Source organism: Lytechinus pictus, chromosome 12, assembly GCF_037042905.1.
Source record: "Lytechinus pictus isolate F3 Inbred chromosome 12, Lp3.0, whole genome shotgun sequence".
Classification (NCBI taxonomy): domain Eukaryota; kingdom Metazoa; phylum Echinodermata; class Echinoidea; order Temnopleuroida; family Toxopneustidae; genus Lytechinus; species Lytechinus pictus.
In genome coordinates, this window is record NC_087256.1 from 31,859,243 (window position 1) to 31,874,547 (window position 15,305).

The 15,305-nt window shown below is 34.6% G+C and overlaps 1 protein-coding gene across 1 annotated transcript in view; it reads left to right on the plus strand.

Moving 5' to 3' along the window:
* LOC129272807 (uncharacterized) overlaps nucleotides 1–11,602 on the plus strand; it is a 33,007-nt gene extending 21,405 nt beyond the window's left edge. The window contains exons 9-11 of the mRNA XM_054909910.2: nucleotides 1,383–1,437; nucleotides 2,272–3,483; nucleotides 9,777–11,602. Coding sequence (XP_054765885.2) covers nucleotides 1,383–1,437; nucleotides 2,272–2,357 — 141 coding nt within the window. The 3' untranslated portion in view covers nucleotides 2,358–3,483; nucleotides 9,777–11,602. The remainder of the gene's footprint in view (nucleotides 1–1,382; nucleotides 1,438–2,271; nucleotides 3,484–9,776) is intronic.
* Nucleotides 11,603–15,305: the final 3,703 nt, after the last annotated feature.

A 15,305-nucleotide genomic window follows, 5' to 3' on the forward strand; every position in this document is an offset into this window, starting at 1 on the left:
AAGTTTATTGGTCTAGTTCATAAAACTTTGATATAAGAGTAATCAAGTATCACTAAACATCCTGTGCGAATTTCAGGTCACATGATCAAGGTCAAAGGTCAACAAACTTTTGCCAAGTTGGGGGTATTTGTTGTATTACCATCATAACTTTGAAAGTTTGTGGATCTGATTCATGAAACTTGGACATACGAGTAATCATGTATCACTGAACATCCTGTGCAAATTTCAGGTCACATGACCAAGGTCAAAGGTCAATGAACTTTGGCCATGCTGTGGATACTTGTTGAATAACCATCATAACTCTGAAAGTGTATGGATCTAGTTCATTAAACTTGGACATAAGAGTAATCACGTATCACTGAACATCTTATGCGAGTTTCAGGTCACATGACCAAAGTCAAAGGTCATTTAAGTTCATTGAACTTTGACCATTTTGGAGGTAATTATTAGATTGCTTTCATACGTAACTTTCAAAGTTTATAGATATAGTTTATAAGATGTGGATATAGGGGTAATCAAGTATCAATGACAAGTCTTAGGTCGCATGATCAAGGTCAAATGTCATTTATTGTCAATGAACGTAGTTATAGTAGTTTTCAAAGTCAGCACTGCTGCTATATTGAATCGCGCGATGCAGATGAGACTGCCAGAGGCACTCCTCTTGTTTTTCTTTACATATTCTGTTGGCTTCTTACCAGTTAGAATACAATATCAGGATCAATTCATCTTGGGAACATGAGCAGATTTCTTTTTAAAATTTATCCATCTTTAATTTTCTCTCGCTTTGCCAATAAAACTATCACATGTCCCCCTATCCTACTTTTCATTTAAAAACATCACACCTCAGAATAGAATATTTCTAGAAAGATGGCGCTATATAAATGCCTATTATTATTAAAGCTGATATTGTTAAGAAATGGGATCTATCTAACACAAGTCTATATCATAATGAGTTGATTAATCATAATCCTGTCATGTTTCATCCTTGATTATGTTTCACAGTTTCATTTTTAGATCATAAAGCAGTTTGATTTATTCTTATATTTTGAACTCTTTATGATGCATAACTACTTGATTTTTATCAGTTTACATTTGTGTGAAGGGCTCTCTATTCTATGTTGAATTTGGTTGATAAACACATTATACCAAAATATATCTTGGACTACCGAAACTGTGAGCTTTTTTGGGGGGTACAAAGAGCTTATGAAGTAATTAATTATAATCAGCATATAAACATCAGAATTTTACTTTCATGTCCTATGTACATGTATGAAAAATAGAAGGGAATCTAAAATTACTCAGTAGTAAATTGTTTAGAGGAAAAAAGACAAATCCGACAAGCAGGTAGTTATTATCATTATCCTCTTCCTCTTTTTATGCAGGATCCAAAGAATAAGCAGTTTCACATATGTGATGATGAACTATTCAAAGTATTCCGTGAGTGAAATTTTTACCCTACACGTAACCCTTCCACATTAATGTTGAATTTATAATCCAGATAATTGTATTGTAGGGGAGCAATTTTTTGTGATGCCTGCTTGGCAAAGCAAGACTACAGGCGTTTTTTTTTTCCAGACTGCCATGGGTTCGTCTTAACAGTGAAATCTTAACCAAGGTTAAGTTTTTGAAATGTCATCATAACTTGTAATATCTATGGATCCGTTTCTTTAAACTTGGACATCATGGTAATCAAGTATAACTTCTCATCTTAAATGAGTCAAGGTCAAAAGTCAGAGTGTCAGTGAAATTTGACCATGTTGTGGTGTCAAATTGAAATCTTAACCAATGTTAAATTTGGAAAATCTCATGATAATTAGTTGTTTTCAATGTCAGCTACTGAATTGAATTGTGTAATGCAAGCGAAACTGTGTTCTTGTGTCCAATATCATCAAATTCTACACCAGGGGAGCGTTTCATGAAAGGACTTGTCGGACGTTTTATCCGACAAGTCCCATTTTATCCGACAGTTACCATAGGAACAGTGCCTTTCAGCCAATCAACATGCAGGGAAAGATGTCAGATCTGACAACTTGTCGGATGAAAATGTTGATGAAACACTCCCCTGTATATCATGTTTCACCTTTGCTGCACATTTACCATAATCATGAGTTGAAATGTATAAAAATACATGTATGCCAAAGTATGAAACTGCAGAAATGGCGAGAGAAAAATATTTCTTTACACATTGAAGAAAAAAATAAAAATTACTGTATGATTCATACAAAATTTTACCTTTGTTTTCCCTTTTTTTCCTTTTATTTTTACATTCAGGTCGGAGAAGAATTCGGACGTTCAGTATGATGAAATACCTGAAAGGACACATCAAAGACCCAAGGAATCTTACCATACCTGTATAGCTTTTCATCTTGCCTTTCTACCTTTAAAGGGATATGTCAGAACTGATGATGGAGCTAAATGGTTTGCGGTAAATCTCAACTCCTGAGAAATGCCGAAAAGTATATGTGTTAGTGGTGAACAGTCCAATTTTTCATTTAAAAAATCACTGTGATGATGCCACGTTTCATTTTACTTTTAAATATATTGTCTTTCTGTGGCACACTTTGAATAGTTAAGATTTTTTTTTCAGGCAAAATGGGACCTTTATGTTCACATCTTTCTTTTTGTGGTGTCTCCCTGAAATGATCTGTGTCTATTTTCTAGTTCATATGAAAGGTTGTAATGTTATCAAATGTAGCTTGAACTGTTGATAAAAATGAAGTAAAAAGGGAGAAAATAGGGGTCAAATGTACACTACACTACACACTACAAATCGGACGCATCCGAGAACGAATCAACAATGGTACGCCGGGCTTCGCGATCTGACCTGAGAGTTGGGAATCGGTCGGTACTAAAGGGTTGTTTATTTGATGGAATTGTGCTTTCTTAACAAGAACTACAGGGTTTGCATAAGGACTATTGCTTGGCTCTATTATCCCTTGATCTAACAATTGCCTTAAAGTGTCCTTCACTTCTTTGACACAATGTGGGGGGAATTCTACGATAATTGTGGATCGGTATATGAGGTGTCAGTTGATGATTGTCTTGAAGGGGTGGCTAGTACTAGTAAAATACACACGGATAGTAGTTTGATTCAACATTTCGGTCCCGTACCAGAGAGGGGGTTTGGCGTTTAAATCACCTGAATTCTGATACTCATAATTCTTGTTCTGTGATTGTTTTCATAACTCCCAACCCTGTGTCTGGATATGACCAGGGGCCCGTTGCAGAAAGAGTTGCAATCAATCGCAACTCTAAAAATCATGCGCAACTTGATTTTCAACCAATCAACAGCGCGCATTTTGGACTTGCGATTGATTTTTTGGCTTGCGTTTAAACGCAACTCTTTCTGCAACGGGCCCCAGGTCTACCACAGTAGAAACAACCTCGACTTCATATAGATATATCACTGACCAAATAGATCTATCACCAGAATCAGTATATCCTTTTACATAGGAAATTCTGTATATATTTTGGGACTTTAAGATAATTTTCAGGGCTCCATTGCCAAAGAGGGCTTGTAAATTGTAAATAAGGACCAAAGAATGTGAATCTGGAAGAAGGAGTGAGAGAGAGAGAGAGAGAGGGGGGGGGGGGAGAATGGAATTAACAAGTATTTATTATTAAGAAGTGTAAGCTAACATATCACGTTTTATTATATCATGATTCAGTATTAGTCAGTCCTCTTTAGAATTATGTTTTGATTTTCATGTCACTTTTCATCAGTCAGATCCCTTGGGACCATGCACATAGATTTAAAGGTCAAGTCCACCCCAGAAAATTGTTGATTTGAATCGATAGAGAAAAGTCAAACGAACACAACGCTGCAAATTTCATTGAATCGGATGTAAAATAAGAAAGTTATGACATTTTTAAGTTTCACTTATATTTCACAAAACAGTTAAATGCACAACTCAGCGATATGCAAATGAGAGAGTCGATGATGTCCATCACTCACTATTTCTTTTGTTTTTTATTGTTTGAATAATACAATATTTCAATTTTTACAAATTTTACAATAAGGACCAACTTAACTTAACCATAAACTGTTGAAATAATAGTAATTCCACATGTTCAGGGAGATATAAAACTTTGTTTCACTTGACAAGGAGGAGAAAAGCAGCATATTTCATTTTTCATATAATAAAATGCAAAAGAAATAGTGAGTGGGTGACGTCATCAGTCTGCCAATTTGCATACCGATCAGGATGTGCATATAACTGTTTTGTGAATTTAAGCAAAACTTTAAAATGTCATAACTTTGTTATTTCACATCCGATTTTGATGAAATTTTCAGTGTTTTGCTTGTTGGATTTTTTTCTCCTTTTTTCAAATCAACTTTTTGTTGGTGTGGACTTGTCCTTTAATAACGATTCCATGACATTTGCTCCGGCAACATGTCTCCGTTATAAATTCTACACACTAATCAAGTGACATAAACCCTATTCCTAACCCTACATCTTAGACAAAATAAAGCCCAGAGTAATTGTCGCAGGAGCAAATGTTGTGTCATCTAACTATTAGTCTGCTACTAACAATATAATTACTTTGATTTGGGAGGTTTTCCAATTTATGCAAATTTAAAAATATTGTCTTTTGTTAGTCAGATGTCAGATAATCAGATATCACTGACTTCAAATTTTCTTGTTTGACATAAAGGTCATAAAAATTTGTTCCAATATCAATAAAAAAATTGATCATTTGTTATTAGTTTTACAAACTTGGTGAATAGCTAACCCCTTGGTTTGTTGCATTGAAAACCAATTATGATATACATTTCAATGTAATATTGGTGACTAGCCAATATAAATTGTAGATACCAAAAGTTCATAAATCATAATCTCAAATGATTCATAGTCCTCATTTTAAGAAAGAAATGCCCTTAAAAATATTTACTATCCATTCATATGAATTCCATTTCTTAATAGTCTTTTGCAAAGACACTGAACCAGAAGACAGATCAATATAATCTGCTTAAAATAATGACTTTAAACAATTTCAGAATTCATATGGAAAAGATATATTGCTGACTATTCGACCATTTACATGTAAATCTCTTAAAATCTGCAATGTACATACAAATTTGACAAGTTTAAGTGGTAATATGCTACACTGACAAATACATGTATTTTTTCAGAAACAGTCTTAGTTGTATGATTTTTAGCTGTCATGGCAATAGACTAGGGATGTTGTAAAAAGATCATACCCACGATGCATGTGGGTGTGTCGTGGTCTAGTCGTTCTGACTCTCACCTTTCAGAGGGTCGTGGGTTCGATTCCTAGCCATGGCGTGTTTTCCTTCAGCAAGAGATTTACCCACACTGTGCTGCACTCGACCCAGGTGAGGTAAATGGGTACCGGCAGGAAGTAATTCCTCAAAAAGCTGTGCCCACCAGAATCGGAAGACTAGCTTAGCCGGGGTAATATAAAAGCGCCTTGAGCACCTAGCAAGGTGGATACGTGCGCTATACAAATCCTATATTATTATTATTATAAAAGTAAGAATAATTCAGTGAATGTGTAACATCTATATCAAAATTTACAGCCTTGATAACTGGAGCATCGACTTTCTTGGACCTGCTATTTAAGTCTGGTCTAGGTTTGAAAGATGAACTCTCCCTTGAGCCTAGGACAGGGATACCACTCGGTGAGGAGGGGCTGGCCATTCTCAATCTACGGTCCTAGTATAAGAAGAGATAGATAAGAATATAAAACTACATAAAAGTAAACATTCTGATTCACATTTAAATGTATAGTGACACTTGTCTATAGAGACTATCCTACACAAAGTGTGGACTTTGAAGACTTTGACTGCGATTGACAGGTTTTGATAAACTCATGTGCCTCCATGGGAATTGATTTTAGTCATAGGCGGCGGAAGGGTGCCGGGTAAAAATGGCAGAGGTAAAAATGGCAGAGGTAATAATGGCAGAGGTAATAATGGCAGAGGTAAAAATGGCAGAGGTAAAAATGGCAGAGGTAAAAATGGCAGAGGTAGAAATGGCAGAGGTAAAAATGGCAGAGGTAGAAATGGCAGAGGTAAAAATGGTAGAGGTAAAAATGGCAGAGGTAAAAATGGCTGAGGTAAAAATGGCAGAGGTAAAAATGGCAGAGGTAAAGATCATGATATGCTACATCAACAAGGAAAAAAACAGAACCTTTTCGGTTAATATCAGTCATAGATATTGAACTTGAATGGACTCCTCTCGACGAAAGGAGTATTATGAACTGATTAGATTTTTCTGTCATAATTTTAGGTCTATACTTTATCGTTGATATGATCAAACTCAAACTATTTGATGCCAAAATAATTTCAATTAGTGATTGATGAAAGTATTTATCTTGGCCAGTTCGTATAGTAGAACAGCACTTCATCCCATACATAACCAACAAATTTTAATGTAAAGACCAATGTGCGCTACCATTAACACACTGAAATAGACAAGTTCGGGATTTCTTTGAACCACTGGCATAACTTGGATAACAGAAAAATAACAAAACGATCTGTAATAAATGCAATTTTTTATATTTCAACATCATAATGGATCCAAATAGATATTGATATAATACTATATAGTTTAATGTAAATGATATAATAATAGCAACTAGTGTTCAGTTTTTCAGAGCAATACCTCATTGCACCTAGTCCAAGTGAATGTCAGTTTCCTAACCTAGTTTCTATGGTAACGGTTACAGCATTAATTTTGAAATGTGTAGCGAATCAGGGATTTGAAGTTTTAGGTGTTTCTTATGTACCATTCTATCGACCTAGTGTAGTAGGTTTCACGGTACACCATGTATCTTTCTTGGGCATATGTTGGTCCTGAAAAGGACCACCCAATCAAGGTGGTCCGTTTCAGGACCAACATATGCCCAAGAAAGATACATGGTGTACCGTGAAACCTACTACACTATTCTTCTTCGCCATGGAAACCTTCAGAAGTTATATTCTATCGACCTGTTTTGAAGGGAAAATTCACCCTGACAAATGGTTTACTGTAAAATTAGCAGAAAAATATATTGGTGAAAGTTTGCGGAAAGCCCATCAAAGATTAAGATAGTTATTAGAAGTTTGAGTTTTTAAGATCTTTGACGTCATATACTAGCAGCTGCCCCGTATTTAATGCACCAAAATGTATACTTTTCAATATTTGAATCAGTGGTTCATGATTGCTACATGTAAAAAAAATCTTTCAGGTGCGGATGTGAAATGTTTCGTATGTTACAATAAAAGCCATTTTCATTTTTTTTTTATTACACCATATGCGGGAAAAACTGCTCGCAAATGACGTCATCGTTAAAATGTAAAATTCTAACAGCTTTTTAAATCTTCGATGGATTCCCTCAAATCCCCACCAGTATCATTTTAATTATTTTCTGCTATTTCTACAATAATCTTTATGTCAGTGTGAATTTCCCCTGTAATGAATGAAGTATAATACTTGGGATCCAAAGTGGTAGGAAGTACTAAAGGCAGGTGGCTGCTATAGACAGGTGGCCACCAACAAAGGTTTGTCTGTATATCACTTGGTTAGAGCACTATGTAATACAAATGCTGGAATTTCGCAACCTCTTAATGACATGTGTACAAAAACAAAAGAAGGAACCTTGATCTGTTCACTGTCCACTTTGATTTGTTCCATCATCATAATTTGTCATTCCATCACCTTGAGTCTTTCCTGCACTGGACATATACATGGACTTTGTCATTGTTTTCTGCAGTTTGCTGTACTTCTGCCTTCTGCAAATGTTCAATGTTTTGCCTCAGATCTTGAAGTTTGTCATACTGGTTTATCTATCCTGTAATTTCTACTTTTTCAGTCGACATCATTGAACTATCAGACTCTCTTGGGAGACTTGGTTTCTCTTCCTCTCTTTTTGAATTTCCAGCAGGTGCATTGTAAAGGGGGTATCATTTGTTGTTGCTGTGACCTCTCTTTCTTATCATATGCATACTGTAGGAACATTTAGTTATTTTCCCTTTTCTGATAACACAGTCTTCCCCCATATCCTTTCTGTGTTTCAACTCCTTACGCAAATTTTGATGAGCCTCTCTCTCTCTGCAGGGGTACGATCTGGGTCAACATATACTGTCTTATAGTCTGCATGTCTTCTAAGTTTCCTTGTCTTAGATAGTATTACTGACCTTTGAACATCTAATTCCACAAGCAGCCCTCGAGGTTTAGTTTTGTCCTGCTGTTTATATCCAAGTCTTATGGCTCTTTGAACATTCACATTTTCAATCCCGAGTGCCTCAGTGATCACTCGTTGAACAAAGTCTCCATATTTTTTAAAATCCATATGAACAAAAAAGAATACAACACAATTCTATGTCTCAAGGTGAAATTACAGGACAGAGTTTTGAATATAATTCATTACACTTTGTACAATGCAAGTTATTGTGTTCAGTCATAAACCTGTCTTCTCTATATCTGCTTTCTCACAGGTAATATATTTAGAAAGATATGCTTACCTTTTTTCTTACCTCTCCCTTTGAGATCTCTAATGGTACAATACCCTTCCTTCCTTGAACCTGGTGTAACGCACAAAGAATGAAATAAATATATCTCAATTATTATTTATAAAAAAAACTCACAAGATGTAAATGAATCTGTCATAGTTGAACCTTTTATTAGTAGAATAACTATCTTTTTAAGACGAGTTTCATGTTATACAAACAATTATGATTGATCAAATCTATTACAACTATGAAGGGCCAGAAAACTGACTGATCTAAAACAGAGCTGCCAAGTAGTAGTGATTTATTTTCAGTATTTAGTACTGAAAAAATGAGAAGAATACTGATAGTTTCATGTAAAATACTGATCTCTAAAGTTTCAGTTGTATGTGTGGTCCTATGGTATTTTTTTGAAAATACTGAGTTCTTCACCGAAATACTGATTTGCAGCTTTAAAAATACTGAAATGTTCCTTTTCAGGTTGGCAGCTCTGCTAAAATGTTTGCATGCATGCATCAGTGTCTTTGAACATATACACAGCAAAAAACTTACATTAATTTCACTGCACACTGCTGCAGTGACATGGATATTCATTAGGTGGGCTGATGTATCACATCTTCACTTTCCCTTTTCTTATGTTATTACATGAAATCATAATTGTTTCATTTTTTCATAAATGTGTGAATGATGTGTCTCCATTATGATGAAATAAGTTGCAGCAAGATAATATAACTAATGCACTTAATCAATTGTCAATCCAATTGTTAAATAGTTCTTGGTAGAACAACTTTCATAAACCTAATTTAATATAATAAAATACAAAAGAACAAGTGGGGATATGACATCATCAGCCCATCTAGTGAATATTCATGAAGACATGCCTATAACTGTTTCACCAGAATAATGCAAATCTTTAAAGTTCAATAACTTTGTTATCCAATTTTGATCAAATTTTCAGCATTTTGCTCTGTGAATTTTTCTCTATTTATTGAGATGTAAATATCTTCAGCTCGGAGCATCCCTTTATTGGTTTGGTAGCCTTCCTGTACTTTTCTAGTATAAAGTTCTAAACAAAATAATTTCAGGAATCATCACTATTTTTCAAGTTTTTAATTGTCATCAACGGCCAATGAAGTGATTATTATAGAACATTGAAAAAATAAAAGCAGAAAGTAGAGGATTCAATTTTAATCTACGGATGACATTATATGGCATTATTTAAAAACAAAGTAAAATCTTCTTCATTCAATACTGTCAACAAGGAAAATGTAGACTCAAAATGATGGTAGCTAGTTTTCAACCACTTACATGTATGATAAACATTTGAATGTAATATTGGTGACTAGCTGTCGGGTACAGCTAGCGTATTTGGGTCTGACTCTGCGCAATTGAGGAGTAGGACAAAATTTTGAACACACATACATGTAACATGGATGGATGATGATTAAAAATTTATAATTGCCTTTTCTTTATTTTTGTTACATTTATTTCTTAAAATAGGATGGATACAATCTTTTTAATAATACTAACTGGATTTATAAAGCGCTTTTTGCCAGAGGATACAAAGCGCTGCTATTATTACCCCGGCGTTAGCTCGAGCTACCATCACCGGCGCTCAATGCATGCAAGGAATTACTCCTACCGGGTACCCATTCACCTCACCTGGGTCGAGTGCAGCACAGTGTGGATAAATTTCTTGCTGAAGGAAAATATGCTATGGCTACGATTTGAACCCACGACCCTCTGTTTCAAAGGCGAGAGTCAGAACCACTAGACCACGACGCACCCATGATTTTATTTTGATTTTATTAGATAAAGAGGGCGTGTGGTGCATTTTAAAGGACAGCCACACGCCAGACACCAGTGCATTTAAAAAATGGCACTGGTGAACATGGACCCCCATCTAACTTTTTGTTTGCAAGAAAAATACAGATTCTTGCTTTTAACCCTAATAAGACTGGGAGGGGGGAGCTGATTCAGCCCCCCTCAACATTTTTGGCGATAAATTCACTGCGCAAATTTTTTTTACTGCGTCGCTCACTTTTGAGACCAAAATTGCGATCCCCTGGTACGTGGCTAAGAATTTACGCAACATTTTGTAAGTGCATGCAGACCCAAACTTGCTCAAAAACATGAATTTGTGTACAAATTCAATGCAAATGGTGTTTTTAGCCAAAATTCATAAATGCATCATTTTTATTCCTTGTACTGATTAAAATCAATTGATTTGATCTTGTTTATGGTCAAGTCCCCAATAATTTCCATTGAAAAAACAATTTTAACAAAAGTTGAAAAACAGAGAAATACATAAGAAATATAGAAAACAATAAAATACATAAGAAAATAAATGTGATGTTGAAATTTTCAAAGTACATTTGATAAGATTCCTATAAAGAGTCTGTAAACCAAAAATTTGCAATTTAGGGGCATTATTTAGTTAATTTGAGCAAAATTGATTTTACACATAAATTAGCGTAATTGATAAGCAATGATTTTACACATAAATTAGCGTAATTGATAAGCAATGAGATTATTATATTTTTCCAATTCAGAAACAAATTCTTGATTGGCATGTTTATAAGCATTACACAAACTTAAATGACACCAAATATGTTTGCTTTCTGTAAAGAGATACTCTACATTATATCCTTCTTTTATGAGAAGCATGTAAGCCCATTCCATGGATACTAGTTTTAATTACATGTTCCTCATTTAAATGCTGCAAAGAGAGCAATTCCTCTAAAATAAATGATTTTCTCTAACACTTTTATATTTAGGAGTATCTTGAGTGATTTCTGTAAATCAAAAGACTAAAATGATTATTATTCTTAAACCAGAAGGTCCCATTAACAAATTTCTTTGGTATGACTCAACTGGGATCACACTCGCAACCTTCCTTTTATGAATAATGAAATATCCCTTCCTTTTATGAATAATGAAGTATCCCTTCCAATTGCTATTTTCTTGCCATGAAAAACAGATGAAAGCTGCAAATGGTTTTGTTTCATTATGTTAATGTAAGATTTTTTAAAGTGTAGAAGTTTGTTAAATAAAGAGAATTGTTAAGTCATGAAAAAAGAAAGAAATGTTTAAGGTGACTAATGTAATTAGACATATAATGGTAATGATTATGATAATGATTATGATGATGATAATGATAGAAATAAATAAATAAATAATAATAATGAAAATAATTATAATTATAAAAATAATAATAATAATTAAAAAAAACGATAATAATAATTATAATACATTGAAAAAGATGTGAGGATGAAGAAAAAAAAACAGTTAAATTTGTATTGCACAATTAATGAGTGCAATTTCTATTTGAACATCTCCACTCCCTGGGGAACATGTATGAAAGAATGCTTAAATATAAAATCTCCAAAACTTAACCAGTGTTTGGAGTTACATTGCACGTTTGAATTACCGAAAGAAGTAACAGAAATGATTTACCATTAAATTTTATTAATATATAGAACTAAAAAGAAAATAATATAATTAAAAAGAAGGCTATGATAATTTTGGAGATGATATGTAAATAATTGATTATATTGCATGTATTCAAAGAATCATCCTCTGCTGGCATGGAGCCCTCAAACATGTCTAGTCTAAGGTATGTAACGATATGTGAACTATTTTTGTACATTTTTAGGAAGTTATGCTGTAAATATCATTCAGAATCAGTAGTTAGAAAGAAAATATATATTGATTTGATTCCTCCCATTTGCAAGAATTGATTGATCGTAGAAGAGGTTGGTTGTGTTTGAAATTGTTTACGGGAAGGTCTGTATTCTGAAGTCATGTTTAACTTTGCCATGGTCTAACTCTGATCAAATTATGGGAAGCAAACGTTTTGTTTACAATTGATCTTTACTGTGCTCTTTTCTGTTTCTAGTTACTATTCACAGACAGTTGTGAATGATTTTAATGTTGATTGAGCTAGAATATTAACCTTTTTTTTCTTGTCTGCATTGACTGCGTAGTAGAATGAGACTATAAGCGCTACTTTTCCGAGGCGGCGTCAGGGCCGTCAACATTGAAATCTTAACCGTGGTTAAGTTTTTGAAATGTCATCATATATGTAACTTAGGAAATATGGAGACCTAACTGTAATTTTAGACCAGAGTTTAAAGAATCCAAAGTACAGAATACACGTCAAAAAGGCAACCCAGAATGATACTAATGATATATTTTGTTCTTATTGGATCATGATAAAAAGTGAAATCACAAATGGTAAAGAAAGAAATGGTATACAAATAGCGAATAGGCATGAGTGCGATGGTGCGAGATTTCGCATGAGGTGAAAGAAAGATGCTCTATTCAACGAGGCGTGAGCCGAGTTGAATAGAGCGTTTCTTTCTTTCACCGAATGCGAAATCTCGCACCATTGCACGAATAAGAATATTCGCTATTTGTGTTGTACAACGCCTCGGAATTTAGCGAAAATATGAAAAAACAAAGAGTTTATCCCTATAGTAATCTATGAAAAGGGAGCAAAAATACCGAAAGCAGAAAGCAAAATCCCACAAGCGCATATGACCTTGGGCAGCCTTGCGCATTTAGCCAGCTGGCTTATACGCGTATTGTTGACGTCACCTCCTAAAGCCGTGCAACGGTACATTTTGGACGGTACCTTTTGGATGGTACGTCTTTTGTGCAACGGTACGAATGTTTGACATTCAGCCTCCCATTTGCTCGCGTACAACAAGCTAAGTAGGCGTTGTACAATAGATAATGTAGAGACCTCTTACATGTACATTATAATATATGACTATGTTGAAATAAGGGATAATGGACAAGGAAACCAATTTATACTGTCATTTGCCAAGTTTTGTTATTGTTTTTATGGCGTATGAAAGTGCCTATGCATGTACATGTACATAAGAGTCTAAAATACAAACATTCCCACTCCTCGTAAAAATGTATGTAACGGGCCCTGTTGCTCAAAAGTAAGTATTATTTTAACTTTGACATTCATTAGTATTTAAGTTCCATAGAATTATTGAGTTTGATTGGTTGTTAAGTCTGGTTACCATGGTAGTTAACATTGGATGCTACCATAATAGTAACTTTATGCAACAGGGCCCTGGGCCTTCAAATCAGAGGAAGTTGATATGAAAATCCATCCACTTTTAATACAAATATCATAATGCATTCCTTTGTATTTGCCAGTATTTTTAGTATTGTTTATTTTTATGAATGCTTGTGAATGTAAATAATGTAAAATTTCATACAATTTACAAATTTTAAGTTGACTGTTACAAAGTGCTCAGTATCATATTTGTTTGCCAATGACCTCTGATTGATATTAACTTACAAGTGATTGCATTGTTAATGTTAAATACTACTTTCTACACTGAAGATATCTACATATATGTTTATGGTCTGTATGGCCAATACTTTCTGACAATTCAGGAAGCTAAGAATAAAAAGTAATTATCTTAGAAGTGTAAATTATTATTTTTTTTTTGGGGGGGGGGAGAGAAGCATCAAAGCTGATAAAATGACCAAGAGATTATGTTTAGCAAAGAGTTTTATAAGAAGTAATTATGTCTGAGAAAGTGGCATGCAGGGATGGGAAGAGGGCAGGGAGGGGGGGGGGGTCATTATTCCTTTTATTTTTGTGTGCCATACAGTTATTTTTTTACATGACAGCTGAAATATTAAACATTTTGATTTGAATGCATGGCCTGGCTAATAATTTTTATTAAAAATGGTAATAGGAAACGTCGTCTACAACATACTGTAACGGCATGCATTTCGCAGAAAAGAAACGTAAAGAATGTTAATGTTTAAACTTTTGTGAATTCAATTATGTATTGTTCTATGTAATGAAAGCAGATTTTAAGAGAGATTAGTAATCTTGGTAAAACTCTCAGTGTCCCATTTTGTATTTTAATGTATAGTCTGAACTAAGACGAACAAATCAATGCAAATTTCTAATTATCACAATCTCAGGATTTTATATATAAAGATTGTTTTGTCTTGTTTTCTGTATATATATATGTAGTCTTGAACTGTTTGGATTAACATTTAAACTGTATGTTGTGGCTGGCCTCAAGGCCAGATTTTGCTGACCTTGGCCTCAGTCTGGGCCCGAATCACATGTTCAAAGTCAAAAGTAGAAAGTTTTCTGCAGTGCCCTTGTAGGTACCGGTGTGTATATCCCTGATAAGCAATGTATATTTATTTAACTTCATGAACTCAACCTGTGTTCCATTTTTACTATCAACTGATATTTCATTAGACCGGCTGATTATATGAAAATGTGCAGTGCATTACCGGTATACAGTGCGTCCCACATGTAAATATATATAATGTGATGACAAGTTTACTTGTACCAAACGCTCTTGAGGTGTGAGAATGAAATATGATGCAGGACACCATTCTTAGCTTTAGCTTTCGTCTATATTTAGCCTTTGTCAAGGCCCTCGCGACTTGGCTCTATCCTAGTCAGGTAGTGGCTGAAACGAGACTAGTGGCCTACTGGCGATACCCGAGTGAACGCACGAGCCGAACTCACGACAAGTCGTTCGGCTCGCGCGTTCACTCGGGTATCGCCAGTTATCTTCGTAGGCCGCTAGTCTCGTTTTAGCCACTACCTGACTAGGATAGAGCCAAGTCTCGAGGGCCTTGACAAAAGGCTAGTCTTTATTAAGACTTTGTCAGAAGCGTCTGTAATTACAGACTATTGTGGTAGTAAAGTAGGATGCCTACCACAATAGGCTGTAATTACAGACCCTTCTAACGAAGTATTAATAAAGACGAAAGCTAATGGTAAGAATGGTGTCCTGCATCATCTTTTGAGTTGGCCTCATCTCATTATATATATATATATATATACAGA